This window comes from Artemia franciscana, chromosome 15 (assembly GCF_032884065.1).
Source record: "Artemia franciscana chromosome 15, ASM3288406v1, whole genome shotgun sequence".
NCBI lineage: Eukaryota > Metazoa > Arthropoda > Branchiopoda > Anostraca > Artemiidae > Artemia > Artemia franciscana.
This window is the reverse complement of record NC_088877.1, coordinates 20,773,911-20,792,896: the sequence shown is the minus strand read 5'-3', so window position 1 is coordinate 20,792,896 and position 18,986 is coordinate 20,773,911. Positions and strand designations below refer to the sequence as shown.

General features: G+C 33.1%; 1 protein-coding gene across 2 annotated transcripts in view; it reads right to left on the bottom strand.

Moving 5' to 3' along the window:
- LOC136036171 (proteasomal ubiquitin receptor ADRM1-like) overlaps positions 1-18,986 on the bottom strand; it is a 45,633-nt gene that overhangs the window by 23,095 nt on the left and 3,552 nt on the right. For both annotated transcript variants that reach the window (XM_065718243.1, XM_065718242.1), the window contains 2 exons: positions 11,059-11,262; positions 716-938 (listed from right to left, as the gene is read on the bottom strand). In XM_065718243.1, coding sequence (XP_065574315.1) covers positions 716-938; positions 11,059-11,250 — 415 coding nt within the window. In that variant the 5' untranslated portion in view covers positions 11,251-11,262. The remainder of the gene's footprint in view (positions 1-715; positions 939-11,058; positions 11,263-18,986) is intronic.

Genomic DNA, 18,986 nt, shown 5'->3' with positions numbered 1-18,986 from the left:
ACTCCCGGTCTTGCTTCAAGTGCAATGCACTAGGCTATTTGCTTTTTTTCATGTTTCCAGTTCTTTGTCTTGTTTTTTGTTTTTATGTTGTCAACTACATTTAAGCTTATTAAAATTTTCAACAGTTTTCTATACTCTAAAGCTTGTCCTTCAGTAGCTAGAGGGCTAAAAAATGGAAAAAAAATTATCGGGACACGCGTCAAAGAAATTTTAAATTTTAGCAGAATAAGGAATAGTGAAATTATCGATCATGGGTTTACTTTTGACGGTCGGGACTAATTCAAATATTTTACTAGATAGCATTTTACCAGTAAAAGACTTTTCGGGCAACCTTAGTCAATATGTTCCACTAAAAGCAATACCAAACATTTTGAATAAAAGTCACCAAAAATTTTGGATTGAATTTTTTCTATTAGTGTTTGATCACTATCAAATATTTTCTAAAAAACACGTAGAGACACGGGGAAGCCCCCCTTTCTCTGAGAAGCATCTGACGTGCCTCTAAGGACAAAGACTCGAAGGGTCACACTTATCTACATCTAACTGATGTTGATAAGCCAACGATTATAAATAAGTTTTTCTTTAACTTGGTGATAATTTTAACAGAAAATTGAATACTAAAATGATATCAATATATAATGTGTGTTATTGGTATATAAGATGAAGCATACACCTACCAATTTTGACTGAAATTTTCAAATATATACACAATTACCTGGAGTACCAGGAGTTCTTTGCCCCTGAGAGCCAGGAGTAGGTGGGTTGTTCAAGCTTTCATTCACTTTTTTCAGGTATTCATCATCTTTATCAGCTTTTGGTTCTTGCATCCAGAAGAAAATTTTCTTCCCTGAACTTTTAAATTTTAGCAGAAAAACTCTTCCAGTCGTACACTGAGGAACTTTTTTGAACTCACAATCATCCGGAAATATGATCAAGTCCTAGAAATAATTACCAATGATCCTCATCAGGCATACAGATAAGAATATTTTTCTGGGAGCAAGAAAATGATAATACAGTATAACAGCAAAATTTATTAGCATTCATGCTGGATTCAGTCACCTGCTCACCAATAACCATGACCTAATAAACCATACCAGGATCATGTTAGAATCACAAAAGTAATTTGTTAGCCCTTTTTAATTAAACCAGTTTCAAAATCATGTTATTCACATTCTTTCTTTAATTTATGATTTCATTTAGCGGCCATTTTGATGTTGTACTATTCACACAACAAAGAGTGATTTTTTTTTTGAATGGGTACATGAACACTTTTTCCCAGACGCTTAGGAAAATAGGTAGCCAGTCTGAATGCAGATTGTAGGTTTTAGGGGATTTTCATCTGTGAGTTTCGGTATTCTTTAATGGCCCCTATATCTAAACATGTTTTGTAATTAGGAAACTAAAAGTAAATATTACTATAACAGAAATTATTCTGCTCAATTTAGAGCCCACTTAATACCTGAAAAGCAAGGAATAGCTTGCCATGCACTTCATAAGATCTTGTTATTATTTTTAGATGTTGTCAAGGAGTAACAGCCGTTTATGAACTTGAACTGAATTATAGAATGAAGAACACTGAGCATCAGTATTTATGAAAAAGGAAACAGAATATGAAGTTCAATTGCTAATAAATCATTCATAGATTTCAGCTAGCTTTCAATTGAGGAACTGAAAGCAAATTAACGAAAAATTTGCATAGACAAGACAATACTTGTAGCCACATATTTTGGATCTTGAGCTAGAGTTAAATAATTAGCCTGGTACATTGGCGGTTGTTAAAAGAAATTAGGGGATTATCGGAGAGTTTGCATAATTATGCAACCTGTTTACTTCTTTGTGTAAGAAGGTCTATTTTATAGAGTCACAAGTGCATAGGCACAAGGAACTTCAAGAAATTTGGGCTTCAGGCTTTTGTGAAATTCAGTTCCCTGTTTGTGTAACCTGTCATGTAAGAGATTGCATTAAAGCAAGGTGGTTGAATTTGCTATAACTTTGACGAGCTAATATTTCAGAGACACTTGGTATGTTTTAATAAGTGGAGTAGCTTGTCCTGTTTTGTGTTAAGTCTAGTTGATCAACAAAAGCCTATTCTTGTTACGGATTTATAAATTTGAGCATGCCCCCCATCCATTTCTTTGCACATTGAGTTGTCAAGAGTAATTTATACTGACATGGCACATTATGTGGATTATTGGTCGATTTGATGGTTTAAAGAGATTTTCATCAATCATCCAGTCAAATTTGCAACGTTTAATTAACTTAATATTTTTTGGGAAGTTTTTTTTTCTATTCTTGTTTATTATTTCAGTTACATTGGGTTTTGGATTCTGTTAGTCACCTTGATTACCCCTGCTAAGCAAAATGATATCTGATTTCAAGATGTTCAATGACTAGGTTGCTTCCACTAAAAAGACTTAAGAAATTGATAGGTACTAATCTGTGGATCAAAAGTATGGGTTTCCTAATGTGCTGGTGCAGTCTCCATTTCATTATGAGTATATTATTCCCAAAGAAAATAGGGAAAGTTAAGAAAGTGAAGAGTTACTAAGGAGGGATTATAATTTGAAGACTCAATCTGTTCTGGCGTATAAATTAAAGTTGGGTTAATAATTTCTTTAACAGACCATATTTTTAGTGTCTGTTCTCTGAAATTTATAGAGGAGAAGTTGTCTTTTATGAGAAAATTATTAATAAGTAAAAGTTATCCAAATTGGTTAATTGATCAGGCTAGTCCAAGAAGAAGAAAATCATGACATTTCTAAGGAAGTTATAGAGACAACTGAGAAGTATGTTTTTTGTGCTTTAACTTATGTTTTAGGACTGATTGTAAACCTAAAAAGAATTTTACAAAGCAATGGTTAAAGGTTGATTTAAGAAGTAACAATAATTTAAGTAGTCAAGTTTCAAGTTCTGGTTTTCAAGTTTTCATTTTAATTTAAGTTCTGGAAGGGCCGAACTTTAGTAGAGCATCAAAGTGGAGTCTATCAAATTCCATATACATGCAGAAGCTATATGTAGGGCACACTATCCAAAATTTAATGACCTTTGTTTACCTGATAATGAACTTTTTACATAAAAATCAAGTCAATGGCCCGGATGGTAGTATTACGAGATGGCATTAAATATATATCTAGTTTGGTTTCCCCAGCAACTAATCAGTAATAGTTTGGAATTAATGAAAAATTTTCCATATCTATCAGTTTAATAGATAGTGGATATCTTATTGCCAGAGGAGTACTGAAAGTTCCTTCATAAACTTTCCGTGTTTTCCTGTATCTAGTCTCAAAAGTTAATTTATTCAATACTGCCATCCAGATTACAGCGTGGACCAAAGAGCATGGGAAACTATATGAGTGGAAACATCGGCAATTTAATATGGACAGATAGGAGTTGAAAACTACTAGCGCCAGACGCAGCGTAGTGGCAGGCAAAATCATTAAAATATCTTTGAATAAGTAGAAAAAATTCAAGTCGAACTGGATAATTGGTAAAGGCCTAACCAAATAGTATTAAAAACTCATAGTTTCCCATGCTGTTTGGGCCTGATCTGTATATTTATATCACTTAAAGGTGTAGTCTCTGTGTACGTCTTAAAAATCAAGTATTTGGCTGTTCAGGGTAGGCTAACCTTCTGTTTAAAAGACATATATAAGGTCTAGCCTATTTGTCTATGATGGCAAAGGGTTATGCCTAATTGCCTTGTTAACATAATTAGGCGTAGTACATATTACTAGGCCTAATTATTAGTAGGCCTAGGTTTGATGAGGGCAAATCATGGCTAATTAATTAGGCTTAAAAAATGCCAAATTGCGCCAGACGCCAGGTGGCGTTGGCAATATTTTTTTGTACACTAGCGCCAGTTTCCACTCTTATGAGTTACCAATACTCTCTGACGAGGACAATTTTGGTGACAGCGTTGCCAATTTAATGAGATTTAACCAGTGCTTCATATTTTAAATTAGAGGGCTGAAGATAATTTACTCGAAGTATTGAAGTTTGCCAGAGAAATTTGGACTGATATACAATGGATGATGCAAATGAAAATGGGTTGAATAACTCTAACCAACAGTGCTTTTACAGCTCCATTAACACTTTGAAAGACTTAATAAGAGTTAATAAAATTCCCTGTGGTAAGAAAAATGCCCTAGAGCTATGAAGTTACTGGAAAAACATGTAAGCGTATTGAAAAATGAAAGTGAAAGAATTTTAGAAATTTTGAGTTTAGAACGACAACCGAAAGATCTCAGTGATAAAAGAGAAAATCGCTGTGATCGTCCCTGTGCTGCCTTCTTGACTCAATACCATGACAAACGTTCGTATTCTGATACTGTCGAAGGTCATGAAAAATCTTGGATGACTTTAGAGCCATTGAACAAGGATAAGAAACCCCACTTTAAAGCAGAGACACTTAATCGTGATACCAGTAATTTAATTTCCACTGATAGCAAAAAATTCTCAGCTAAAAGCATCTCGAATGTTAGAAACAGAAAGATAATCCTAGAAATGTCCACTAAACCAGATCGCGACTGCGCCATGTCCACTTTCAGCGAAAATGAGGACTTGACTAAATTAAAACAAAAAAAAAACAACAAAAAAACACTATCTGAGGATGATTTGTTACAAATTTCAAAATTCGTTTCAAATGATGAATGTTGGTCAAGTGTTCTGGATTCTAATCCAAGTATCTACAGATTAGTTAGTGATGGAGAAACCTTGAAAGTAATTTCCTCCAAGAGATATACTGATTCTGATTTCGGCAATTTGATAATAGAAGTGAGCACGGGAGTTCGTGGGGAGATTATTGCACAGGGTGGTATAAAATGCAGCTTTCTGCTATTTCATTGTGCAAATTATGTCCATCTGAAATGGTGTTCCAAGTGTTGCCTCTATGGCCATATGAAATCACAGTGTAGATGTAGTGAAAAATGTTCTCAGTGTACAGAAGATCACCCATATGGAAATTGTACGAAGCCTTTTTCCAGCAAACTGTCTAGTCATGCATGTGTTAAGGCGAATATCAGGTACCAGCCGCACGCAGCGTATGGACACGTTAAAAGTACGACCTGCCAGGGCTATTACGGAAAAGCTGAAATTAAACGTTACTTGCCATTAGTGATGTCAAGTTCTAATAACTGTGTATTATGTGTAAATAATGATTCCGGTTCATCGAAAGTTTTACAAATTGATGTGCAACATTCAGACAGTGCTATGGTACAACTTCAGAAACCTTTAGACGACCTGAAGCTTGATGCTATATTACTTCAAGACCCATATTTTAAATAATTTTAGGAAAATGTCATGCATACCACCTAACTATGCAGTTTTCTCTAAATTTGACTTACGTACGAAACTTTATAGTACGGAAATTCTAGCAAAAAAGAATTTGAATTGTGATCCATTATAATATTTCTTGTAATGAGTGTGTAACTGTTTTGCTTTACCTTAAAAGTAGAATAATTACTATCTCTTCTATTTAAGTCCCACCCTCTGCTCTGTCTGTTTTCGCTAATCTTGGGATTTTGCATAATGTTAAAGATTTTAATAGTTTTGTTATAGGTGGTGATTTTAATGCTAAAAGCCCTTTATGGATAGATAATTATTCTATGGACAGAAGAGGTAAAGATGTTGAAAATTTTTTAGTTAATAAATCATTGCTTGTAATTAATGGCATTTGCTACTACATATGGTGCTAGTACTAGTACAGATGTAACAGCTGTTAGTTCTCAGCTTCATCAGTTTGTAAGAGATTGGAGGATTTTAGATTATATACCACCAATCTCAGATCACAATTATATAATGTATAGTCTAGTTTTTTTTTTATTCAGGATCAAAATTAGTTAATGATACTCCAAGGTATAATTTTAAGAAAACTAATTGGAATATGTTCAGTAGTGTTTTATTGGATGGAATTGATCAAGTTTATTCGCTTCCTTTTAATAGTTGCGAAGATATTGACTTAGCTGTGGATTCTTTTACTAAATTAAATAAAAAAAAACAAGTTTTTTTTAATGAAAGTAAGGAGCGACATTAAAACTTAAAACGAACAGAAATTACTCCGTATATGAAAGGGGCTTTTCCTGCTCGACACCCCGCTCCTTACGCTAAAGTTTTTTATTGTTTTAAAAAGTAGAGTTGCGAGAAAGAATCAAACTTTAGCGCAAGGAGCGGGGTGTCGAGGAGGAAAAGCCCCTTTCATATACGGAGTAATTTCTGTTCGTTTTAAGTTTTAATGTCGCTCCTTACTTTCATTAAAAAAAACTTGTTTTTTTTTATTTAATTTCTGAAAGTTTTTGAATTAATGCATGTCTGATTTTGACTCTCCGTACATAAATTACTAAAATGAAATTTGAATATTAATTCTTTTTTTTGGCTAAATGGCTTTCTCTTAGTTTTGATCAGACGATTTTGAGAAATAAGGGGTGGGGAAGGAGGTCTAGTTGCCCTCCAATTTTTCGGTTACTCAAAAAGGCAACTAGATCTTTTAATTGTTAACGAACGTTTTTATTATTAAAAAAAACGTAACTTAAGAATTAACTTACGTAACAAACATACATAACTTACGTAACTTACGTTACGTTTTATCCCAATTCTATAAGAATGACCCCTGAATCAGAAAGGCCGTAGAATAAATAGTTGAAATTATTTAAAAATTTTTTAGCCTAAAGAGCGAAGTATTTATCTCCTCCTAAATACCTCGCTCTTTATGCTAAAGTATTTTTAGAACCCTTCATATGCGTAATAATCTCTGTTCGTTTTAAGTTTTAATGCTTCTCCTTACTTTCAATCGAAAAAACTTTTTCATGTTTATATTTTCATTGTTTTTTTTTTATAGTAATGATAGAAAGTCCTGCGCCCTTTTCATTGAATTTCTCTTCCCCCATGAAATACTCCTCCAAGGAAAGATCCTCCCATATAGCCCCCTCCCCTGAACCCCACACCTAAACCAAAAAAATCCCCCTGATAACGTCGGTACACTTCCCAGTAACCATTACTGTATGTAAACATTGGTCAAAGTTTGTAACTTGCAGCCCCTCCCCCAGGGACTGTGGGGGGTAAGTCATCCCGAAAGACATTGTTATTATGGTTTTCGACTATGCGGAACAAAATGGCTATCTCAAAATTTTGATCCGTTGACTTTGGAAAAAAATGAGCGTGGGAGGGGGCCTAGGTGCCCTCCAATTTTTTTGATCACTTAAAAAGGGCACTAGAAATTTTCATTTCCGTTAGAATGAGCCCTCTTGCAACACTCTAGGACCACTTGGTCGATACGATGACCCCTGGGGAAAAAAAAACTAAAAAAAACAAAAAACAAATAAACACGCACCCGTGATTTGTCTTCTGGCAAAAGATACGAAATTCCACATTTTTGTAGATTGGACCTTGGAATTTTTTCTATAGGGTTCTCTGATACGCTGAATGCGATGGTGTAATTTTCGTTAAGATCCTATGACTTTTAGGGGGTGTTACCCCTCTATTTTCCAAAATAAGGCAAATTTTCTCAGGCTCGTAACTTTTGATGACAAAGACTAAATTTGATGAAACTTATATATTTAAAATCAGCATAAAAATCCAATTCTTTTGATATATCTTTTAGTATCGAAATTCCGTTTTTTAGAGTTTCGTTTACTATTGAGCCGGGTCGCTCCTTACTACAGTTCGTTACCACGAACTGTTTGACTAATTCAACTAGCAACTTCAGAACCAACCCCACTTTTAGGAAATCGTTTTATTATAAAGTATGCTAGATGATGGAGCCCTGAATTACCTAATTTGAGAAGGTTATATAGACATAAAATAAGAATTAATAGAGTCCTTAAGACTAATGCAAGCAAACAGAAACCTATTGAAGAAAAGAAATTAAAAATATTAAGAGCTAAGAATGATTATTGGAAAAAGTTATGTATGGATAAAGCTAGTTCAGACCCATGGAACACAATTCATCGTATTTGTAAATTTTCAGGGGGAAATGTTAAACCAATACACATGACGGGACAAGTACGACAATAATTAAAGAAGAGGGTGAAATCTTATTTGATAAATGGCATGGGAAAGATATTCTTTTGCATGATAATCGTGTTCACAGTAAAGTTAGAGATGATATTTCAAATGTATTATTAAGTGAAGGAATTACAGGTGTAGACCATATTAATCTAGATAAATTAAAAGATGCAATCAAATCCATGAAATCGATGAAAGCACCCGGGCCTGATAATATTTTAAACTTGGTAATTCAAAGAATTCTAATATACTTTCTCCCACCTTTTTAAACATTATTAATGCATGTTTGAATTTGTCTTATTATTCAAAAGCATGAAAAGAAGCTAATATTACTGTCATTCTTAAAAAAGGAAAGAAAAATGTTGGTAACCCCAAGTCTTATTACCCTACTATTCTATTCTCTAGCTTAGGTAAATTTTTTGAACGTATCAATTATGCATACACTGAATAATTTGACTAGTGAGTGTGAGTGGATTTCTTCTATGCAATTTTGTAACGGAAAAAGGACAGTAGATGCAATTGATAATAGAGTAACGTTAGTTGAGAATAATAAGAAGAGAAATTTGTTTACTTCAGTTTTAGTTCTTGACATAAAAGGGGCTTTCGACAATGCTTGGCATCCGGGTATAACCAGAAAACTTTATGTTAAAGGTTGTCCAAATGGCATGTCAAAAATTAATTCATAGTTGTTTATCGAATTGTGTTGTTTCCTACAATAACAATATAGCACGTGAATTAGAACAATCTTGCCCTCAAGGTGGTATTCTATCACCATTCCTATCGCTAATAATGGCACAATTTGGATGATCTCTTATGTATTAAAATTGATGATAATTCTACTATTCAAGCATATGCCGATAATGTTTGTGTTAAAATTACTGCAAAACGTGTAAGTATGATCGAAAAAGTTGCAAAAAAAGTTTTTACTAATTTTGAATCATGGGCAGATAAAAATAAACTTACTTTAGATCAATCTAAAACAGAGCCTATTCTATATACGAACAAAAATAAGATACCTGATGTAAATATTTTCTTTGAAGGAATTAAAATTAAAATCCATGATAAAGTTCAATATCTTGGGGTTATTCTCGATAGAAAGCTATTGTGGAATGTGCATATTTGAGATAGTGTTAATACTGCTAAGCGATATTCGGCCAAGTTATTATGCGTTGCAAAGACAACATGGGGTCTGAAGCCATATGCTCTTTGTAAGCTGTATATACCAGTTGTAGAAAGTACCATTTTATATGCTTATTCTGTTTGGTTGGGAGCCCACATAAAGAAAAATGTTCAACGATTGCTTACTTCAGCTCAGCGGGTTCCTCTAATAACGAGTCCTAAATCTTTTCGTTCAGCCCCGACTGAGGTAATTAAAGTTTTAGCGGGCATATTACCTTTGCAATATAGAGCTACTGAATCGGCTGTCAAAAGCTATTGCAAAAAGGGTCACCCATCCTTCTGGCCTCCTTTAGTGAAGCTGACTTCCCTTCTATTGAACAACTCTCTCAAACATTTTCGATACAGATGAATGTATCGCTGAGTTACTTGGTAGAAATATTTTAGATAATGAGTTTCCTACTAAGTTAAATAATATTCATTCCAAAAATGTTCTTTATAATAAATGGTTCTGTCATTTTGAAAATAATATTGGTATATGACCAAGCCACTTTTTCACTAATAAAGATGACTTTATCTCAAAATACACCCCAAATTATCAACAAACTCAGCTCATTACTCGACACTGCCACCTAAATTATTTCTTGTTTAAAATTGGGAAAACTTCTTCTCCTTTGTGTGTATATGGGGTCCCAGAAACTTGTTACCATTATTTATTTAATTGTCCCTGTTTTTGTCGTTATCGTTTTGAAAAGCAAATCTGGCTTAGCGAATTAGATGTTCCATTTCCCTTTAAACTAAATTTAGTAGTAAACAACAAGAGGGTTAAAACAATCGTTATGAATTATATAACAAATACAAAGCGGTTAAACATTGTCTGATCATTATTACTTTGTTATGCCAATGGCAGGAACCCCGGCCAGTCGTTGGACTTATGATATATAGTTGGTATCAGTGTTTATTTTTTCTATGTATTTTAGTAGTTTCCTTTAGAAGTTTTTTTCTTTTTTTAGTTGATTCTTGTATTTTAATAGTTCTCTTATGTGTTTTCAGTAGTTTGTGAAATACCAGGTATTGGTTTACTCATGTAATAAAATCAATTAATCATGGCCTGGATACTCGGAAGTCAGAGAAACTTGCATCTGTGACTGCTTTGAAAAAAAAAATAAAAGCATTCAACAGTATGTAATTACTGTTATTTTTTTTTGTATAATGTCAATGTTCTTTTTGTATTTATTTTAGTTTATCTCTTGAAGACTAATGTGTACGTGACCAAAATATCCCAAGATTTTTTTTTGTGTTTCACTGTCAAACAAAGGATTTTTCCTTTTGAACTGCTATTTATGTGTCATGGAAAGACAGTACATTCCTTAAAAAAAAAAAATCTGTTCTGGAAGACAAAACGGCCACACAGGGAGCATCCACTTTGGAATCAGGTTAACTGCAGAATTTTTCATGCTGGTTCCGTTCTGGTTTAGCATGAGCAGCCAAGCTCAATTATTGTTGGTCTGCCCATTGACGTGATTATAAAGAGACAAGGAGATCCTGATCTTCTTAACAGTGAGAGTGATAATTTCAACATTGAACGAGAAGGACCAAACAGGGAGATTGAGGACTTAAGTGGCATTAATGATGAGGTTGAGCTGGATGAGTCTGGCAAGAAAGGTTAAAATTCTTTCCTGTCAACTTATAACATCATTTTGCCGAAAAAGGAGGGATTATACTACAGGAAAAGGGGTCTTATGTCTTGAAAGAGGTGGTACATAGCTCACGTTTTCTAAACTTATCTGGGGGTTCTTTATACCATCTCAAGAGGAGTACCCTCTCCCCCAGATTTCAAGTAGCTTCATAACAACAATAAAGGTGTATATCAGTGCTATTACAATAATGTCAACCAGCAAAAAAAAACCATCTGTGTAAAACTAAAAAGAAATCAGTAAATACCTCTTCAACATTTCCAGTTTGTCTATCTTTCCAACAAAAGTGAATAAGTGAATCCTCTGACTGATGGACGTACACAAGACCTTTCCTTTTGATGGGATGCACCATATTCCCTTCCATTTTCATTTTGCCAGCCCTGAATTCAACAAGGTTTTTGCTGGATTGAGATCTTCCACCAAACAAACTGGCAGCCATTTTTTAATTTACCTTGAAAAAGTTAAAACGAAAGAATTACAAAAGTATTCCAAGAACCAAAATGACATTAATAAAACATAACTTTAAACAAACTGGACATTAATAGACACAAACAGGCTCAAATTTCGGACCAAAGACAATTTCTTAGTAAAAGGGCACGATGACCTGATAACTAAAAAAAAAAAAAAAAAAAAAAAAAAAAAAAAAAAAAAAAAAAAAAAAAAAAAAAAAAAAAAAAAAAAAAAAAAAAAAAAAAAAAAAAAAAAAAAAAAAAAAAAAAATTTCTTGCACATTTATTAGATTTTTACTTTCTTTCCAATAAAACGTGCTTACTTTCAACAGAATTTCACACATAAATTCATTCTTGGCGAGAAAAAAAAATTATTTATGAAAATTAGATATTTTTTAGAGAAAACTGATGAGAAAAGAAATATAAAATGAGCAAGATTTTTCCTAATAAACAAAGGTGTTGGTGTCTAGAATACCCACCCAGAGTTTAAAAAAATGGCTACAAGTTTACATCATTCAAGAAAATGGTTAAATCCTTTATTTTGGAAAAGACACAAGCATGAGACAAGTAAAATGTATTTTCTTTTTTGCCCAAAGAAACGAAAAATAGTCTAGTGGATTTAAGGTTGTTATATTTACAATCACAATCGGTTTTTTTCTGTTTTAATAGCACTAGATGAATATACACAAATAGCAAATGTCCCCTTACATTGCAGAGGTACAATCAGCAGTGGGCACCAAGAAGGTATAACTAGGGCATCAATTCTTTTCTCTTACTAAATCTCGTCAATATCTGACAACCCCTTTTGGAAGATCCCCTGATAATTTGAGCTTATGGAGCCCTGCCCCCCTCCCCCATAGATTGGGAATTCGATGGGCTACTAAAAGAACCAAAAAGGACAACGCCTGATTCTTCTTCCCAACATTTATTAAAACCTAACAACTTCTTTGGATAGGTATCCTGATGGCATCAACGCATTGGCCCAATCTGTAAACAAATTGTGTATCAAGTCTGAGCCCCAAAAAGGCTCATAGTAAAAACCCAACTCTAACACTTCATCAATTTTTTTTTCAAACCTGATCCCCATTCCAGTGGACCTTCAGATTCAGCAGAGTTGCCTGCAATTCCTGTAGAGGCAAGGTTTGGTCTGAACTCTGAAATATCAAAATGTCAAAGGTTTAATACCCATTAAAATTTTCTATCTAATTTAATTCAGATCCACCAACCTGGTTGACAAGTCCTTCTTCTCACATAGCTGGAATTATGATAGCTCCTCTAAAACACAATTAGGATATTCAAGGATTTATCACCAAGACTGGTCAAAGTCTAGTTGCCTCCCCCCCCCCAGTAGAGGTCCTGATAGCAAGGATTTGTTTCATTCTCTTTGCAGGGATTGACACTAATGCAAAGGACAAGCCATAGATTTTTAATAAACAACATAAGAAGACCTTAAATATCAGCTTTCCATGCCAATTTAGTACAGCCACTTTTTTTACACATCAATATCCTGGGTGAAGCAGAGGGGTGACAACTGTTATGTGGGATACACGTCACTTTTTGCTGGGAGTTTATATTGAATATGATAGCATCTAACTATTTACCCCATTCCCATAATAATTCTCAAATGAACAAGAGTCAAAAGAGGTACAAAATATCTGTGTATGAATTGAGCATGCAGAGGGGACACAGGCTCAAAGCATTCACTTTTGGCCCTTCAATTAAATGGTTTTAAAGTAATTATAGAACTGGTATTTCACACAAAAGAAAACTGAGCCAAGGATCCAACTAATGTCCTTTACTTGAGCCATGAGGAAGTACTTGAAGATAGTGAGGGAAATTGTTGGACTTGCTTATCAGTAAATTTTTCGCAATTACTCACTTCAGTATGAGCTGTCATGAGGCAGGAGGGAGAGACCAAAATATAGGGGAGTCATTCTAAGGCAGTGAATCTACAAAAAGCAAATGCTATAATAGCCATTATTTCAATTGGAAATGCTGAAAGGAAACTGGGCTAAGCAGAGATAATGTTAAAATGGATAACACTACTTTCAGATACATATTCAAAAACAATGTCATGTTTACAATATCTTTTAATCTTGGGAAATATCTCTAGCATTATACCGAAGCACAAGCCAAAAATTTCTCTTAGCTTAAAACAAGCTCTATATTTATGCAGTTTTACAATACTGTAGATAATAGAGTTTTGCAATGTTTTACTAAATTAAAGCTGCAGAAACTTCAATTTCGGTCAAATAACAGCTTCATAAAAATCAAACAAAATTTTCAGGAAGGAGTCCTGTTTTGACCATAAAACTCTTTCAGTAGGATATTTCTTCTGAGTTTATACTGTTAGGGCTGTACCAATTCTCTTTTCAGATAAATGACCCGTTTCCTTTTCTAGATTACATTTGCTTATTGTATAATTTCAGAGGACAAGCAAAATTCTTGTTGCTAAGTCAGTGGTGTTGCAAATAAGTAAATTTTAGGTTAAGAATCTAATTCTGTCTGTCTGGACACTGCCATTGAAAAGATAGTGTTATTCAAAAAGCTTGTGGATTTGAAGCTCTCATCTATTGGAGTGGCCACAGTCATTTGAGAGTCCATCACTACACCAGGTTTCTTGGTGTGAAAATAATCTCTTTGAGTGTCCTGGTCATCATTTATATTCCCTGTGTCCCAGTGTCCTGGTTGTCATTTGTGTCCTGGTCGTCGTTTGTGTCCTGGTCTGTAATTTCTCTTTGAGTGTCTTAGTTGTCATTTATATTCCCTGCATCCAGGTCGTTATTTGTGTCCCGGTGTCCTGGTTTGTAGCATCATCTTATAATGACGTCATATACAAAGCCTTATATCTTGCAAATATACAGCATTCTTTGCTATCCCATTGTCTGTGCATATAAATAGATTGTCAGGTTTACCAACTCTTGAACATGCAACATATAATTGTCCATGGGAAAAACAATCCATATTCAGATCTATACCCCATTATTCTAATGATTGCCCTTGAGCTTTGTTGATGGTGATTGCTAATCAAACATTCCCTGCATCCCGGTCATCATTTATATATCCCCCCTGTGCCCCCCCCACGTCCTTGTTGTAGTTGTGTCCTGGTCATCATTTATATTCCCTGTGTCCTGGTTGTTATTTGTGTCCTGATGTCCCAGTCTGTAATTTCTCTTTGAGTGTCCTGGTTTTCATTTATATTCCCTGTGTCCCAGTGTCCGGTCGTCATTTGTGTCCTGGTCTGTAATTTTGTCAGTCAACAAACATGATGTGAGTCAACAAACAACTTCATGATGGCATAATGCTCAATCCTTATAATGACGTCAGTTGACAAACATGCATGACGTCAGTCAACAAACAACACACAAACAACTTATTTTTATATATATAGACTAGCTGTTGGGGTGGCGCTTCGCGCCACCCCAACACCTAGTTGGTGGGGGCGCTTCGCGCCCCCCCCAAGCCCCCCCGCGCGCGTAAGTCGTTACGCGCCATAATAGTTACGCGCCATTGTAGTTGTGTCCATATGTCCCACCTGTGAATATAGATATATATATATATATATATATATATATATATATATATATATATATATATATATATATATATATATATATATATATATATATATATATATATATATATATATATATATATATATATATATATATATATATATATATGGTTTTAACTACGTAAAACTTGCGAATATACAACATTCTTTGCTGTCCCATTGTCTTTGCATATAAATAGATTGTCAGGTTTACCGACTCTTGAACATGCAACATATAATGGTCCATGGGAAAACAATCTGTATTCAGATCTATACCTCATGATTCTAATGATTGCCCTTGAGCTTTGTTGATGGTGATTGCTAATCGACCATTCCCTGTCCCGGTGTCCCGGTCGTCATTTACATCCCCCTGTTTCCCCCGGTGTCCCCGTTGTAGTTGTGTCCCTGTCGTCATTTATATTCCCTGTGTCCCGGTCGTATCCCGGTGTCCCGGTCTGTATATACATTCGTTTTTTAGTTTTGTTTTTCTCCTTTATTTTTTTCCTTTTTTTTTCTTTTTTAGCTTATTTAGATTTTTAGATTTTTTAGTTTTTTTATTAGTTTTTAGTTTTTTTTTTCTTTTTAGTTTTTTTGTCCCGGTCGTCATTTATATCCCCCTGTTTCCCCCGGTGTCCCCGTTGTAGTTGTGTCCCTGTGTCCCGGTCGTCATTTATATTCCCTGTGTCCCGGTCGTCATTTGTATCCCGGTGTACCGGTCTGTATATACATTCGTTTTTTAGTTTTGTTTTTCTCCTTTATTTTTTTCCTTTTTTTTTCTTTTTTAGTTTATTTAGATTTTTAGATTTTTTAGTTTTTTTATTAGTTTTTAGTTTTTTTTTCTTTTTAGTTTTTTTGTAGTTTTTACCTTCTTTTTAGTTTTGTTAATTTTTTTTTTTTACTTATGTCCTGGTCGTCATTTATACTCCCTGTGTCCCGGTGCTTTGTTGATTGCTAATCGAACATTCCTTTTGTCCTGGTCGCTTTCTCTTTGAGTGTCGTCATTTATTTTTTTCTTTTTTAGTTCTTTTAGTTTTTACCTTTTTTAGTTTTTTTTAGTTTTTTAGATGAAAATTTTTTTTAGTTTTTTCCTTTTTTTCTTTTTAGTTTTTTATTGGTTTTTACCTTTATGTTAGCTTATTTTTCAGTTTTTTCCTTTTTTTTTAGTTTTTTTTTATTTTTTATTTTTTTTAGTTTTTTACCTTTTTTTAGTTTTTTAGTTTTTTTAGTTTTTTTAGTTTTTTAGCTTTTTTACTTTTTTTATTAGTTTTTAGTTTTTTTGTAGTTTTTGCCTTTTTTTAGTTTTTTCAGTTTGTTTTTTAGTTTTTTATTGGTTTTTACCTTTATTTTAGCTTATTTTTCAGTTTTTTCCTTTTTTTTAGTTTTTTTTTAGTTTTTAGTTTTTTTAGTTTTTTACCTTTTTTTAGTTTTTTTAGTTTTTTTAGTTTTTTAGCTTTTTTATTTTTTTTATTAGTTTTTAGTTTTTTTTGTAGTTTTTGCCTATTTTTTAGTTTTTTTTAGTTTTTTAGCTTTTTTATTAGTTTTTAGTTTTTTTTGTAGTTTTTGCCTTTTTTTAGTTTTTTTAGTTTTTTAGCTTTTTTATTTTTTTTATTAGTTTTTTTTGTAGTTTTTGCCTTTTTTTAGTTTTTTCAGTTTTGACGTCACCTGATCCAGTTTTTTCAGGTGACGTCACCTGATCCACGATCCACAGATCCACAGACAACTTATTTTTATATATATAGATAGTTTTTTTTTTTTACTTATGTCCTGGTTGTCATTTATACTCCCTGTGTCCCGGTGCTTTGTTGATTGCTAATCGAACATTCCTTTTGTCCTGGTCGCTTTCTCTTTGAGTGTCGTCATTTATTTTTTTCTTTTTTAGTTCTTTTAGTTTTTACCTTTTTTAGTTTTTTTTAGTTTTTTAGATGAAAATTTTTTTTAGTTTTTTCCTTTTTTTCTTTTTAGTTTTTTATTGGTTTTTACCTTTATTTTAGCTTATTTTTCAGTTTTTTCCTTTTTTTAGTTTTTTTTTATTTTTTATTTTTTTTAGTTTTTTACCTTTTTTTAGTTTTTTTAGTTTTTTTAGTTTTTTAGCTTTTTTATTTTTTTATTAGTTTTTAGTTTTTTTTGTAGTTTTTGCCTTTTTTTAGTTTTTTTAGTTTTTTAGCTTTTTTATTAGTTTTTAGTTTTTTTTGTAGTTTTTGCCTTTTTTTAGTTTTTTTAGTTTTTAGCTTTTTTATTTTTTTTATTAGTTTTAGTTTTTTTTGTAGTTTTTGCCTTTTTTTAGTTTTTTCAGTTTTGACGTCACCTGATCCAGTTTTTTCAGGTGACGTCACCTGATCCATCCACAGACAGACAGACAACTTATTTTTATATATATAGATATAATATGCAACTAATTAGCTTGCAAAGACAGTCAACTAATTGAGATGTAACATGATTTTTATCAGAAAATACTGGAATTCAGTTTGACCATTTGAAAAATTACTTTAATGTGAATGGAAATTATTACCCATTGCTGATAATTTGAAATAGTTTATTGCATATTGTCAATTTTGTTGTGCGACAGTTGTTGATTTTGCTACAATTGGTTGATGAAGTGATTAAGCAACATTACTGACAAATAATGTGCATATTTTCAGATTTGAGACTGATTACATTTCTAAGGAGAGAAAATGCCATTTGAGCAAGAAAATGTCAGAATTTTGGACTCACACAGACCATCTATCTCAAAGAGTTGCAGCTCCCACTCAAGCTATGATAAGCAGAAATTTACCATTGAAAGTTTATAGAGGAATGGAAAGTAAGAGATACCTGTAGAGAAACAGAGAAAAAGGCTAGAGAAGCCCTTAGAAACAGAGAAAGAAAGAATGCCTAGAGAGGCAGATAAAGAAAGAGATTGCCAAGTGTTTAAATGAACCATTAAAGGTCTAACAGAAGCACACTGGGGGATTCTGGATAGTGATATTTTATTACAAGTAACTTCTAGGCAATTGGACAATCACAATAATTTGAATAAGATTGGTTGAGAAAGAATGAAAAATATCAGGCATTAAATGCTAAGATACAAAAATATGCTCCTTCATTGACTTGGCGGGGAGGTGGACCAACCCATAAAACAAAATGGGAGGCTAAGCCACCCTGTCTAAGAAACAAAGAATTGGTATTCCAGTTCTAAATGTTGATAATCTGGTATATATGGGATACAGAAGTGGCTAGGCCACATAATATTGAAAATAAGACATGTGAAATCAACCTTTTGGGACTTTTTTTTAGAAAATGACAAACTTCAAAACACATGCAAAAAATATAAGACACCAACAAGAACAAAAAGTTCAAGAAATTCTGGTCCAATATAAAAAACTAAATGTAGAAATTTAATTCCAAATTGATGACAATATATTTAATACAATAGAAAAAGAAAAGGAAACTAAAAGAGAGAAAAAAGATACAAAGAAAAAGTAAAATTTAAGAATTCAATTCCCATTCAGCGACAATTTATTTAATACCATGACAAAGAAAAGAAAACTAAAAGGGATAAAAGAAATAGAGTAAGACAACCAGTACTGGGACACTTGTATCACTCTGCCATTTCTGGGACAGAATCTTTGATTGGATTGCAACATGTCTAAAACTGGGATAAAAGACTTTAATCTTGGACAGCCAAACCAAGTATTGGACAGACCCAATCTGTCCCAGATTAAAGTCTTTTGTCCCAGTATTGGACATGTTGCAATCCAATCAAAGCTTCTGTCCCAGAATAGGCAGAGTGATATAAGTGTCCCAGTACCAGTTGTCTTACCCTATAAAACTCAAATACAAAAAAAAAGAAATGCAGTGAAAGATGGCAGACACTGGAGTCCAATTCCCATTTAATGATGATTTATTTTACACAAGTAGAAAATTTAAGAAAAATGGAAATGAAAAGATAAATCCTAAAAAGAGATAAAATTTGCAGATTCAGTCTCTGGTGGTAGAAAACAAAATTTTGGGAGGATTCAAAAACGTTGTGAAGAAAAGAGCTTAGGGAGGGTGAAGAGGTCCAGGACCCATTGGGAATAAAACAAGGCTATAACAGAACAATGAAATCTAAGAAAAAGAAGATTATGGTCCAATTAAAATTTGAAGATGATTTATTTCATGAAACAAAGAAATGGGAGGAAAGTAAGAAGAGAT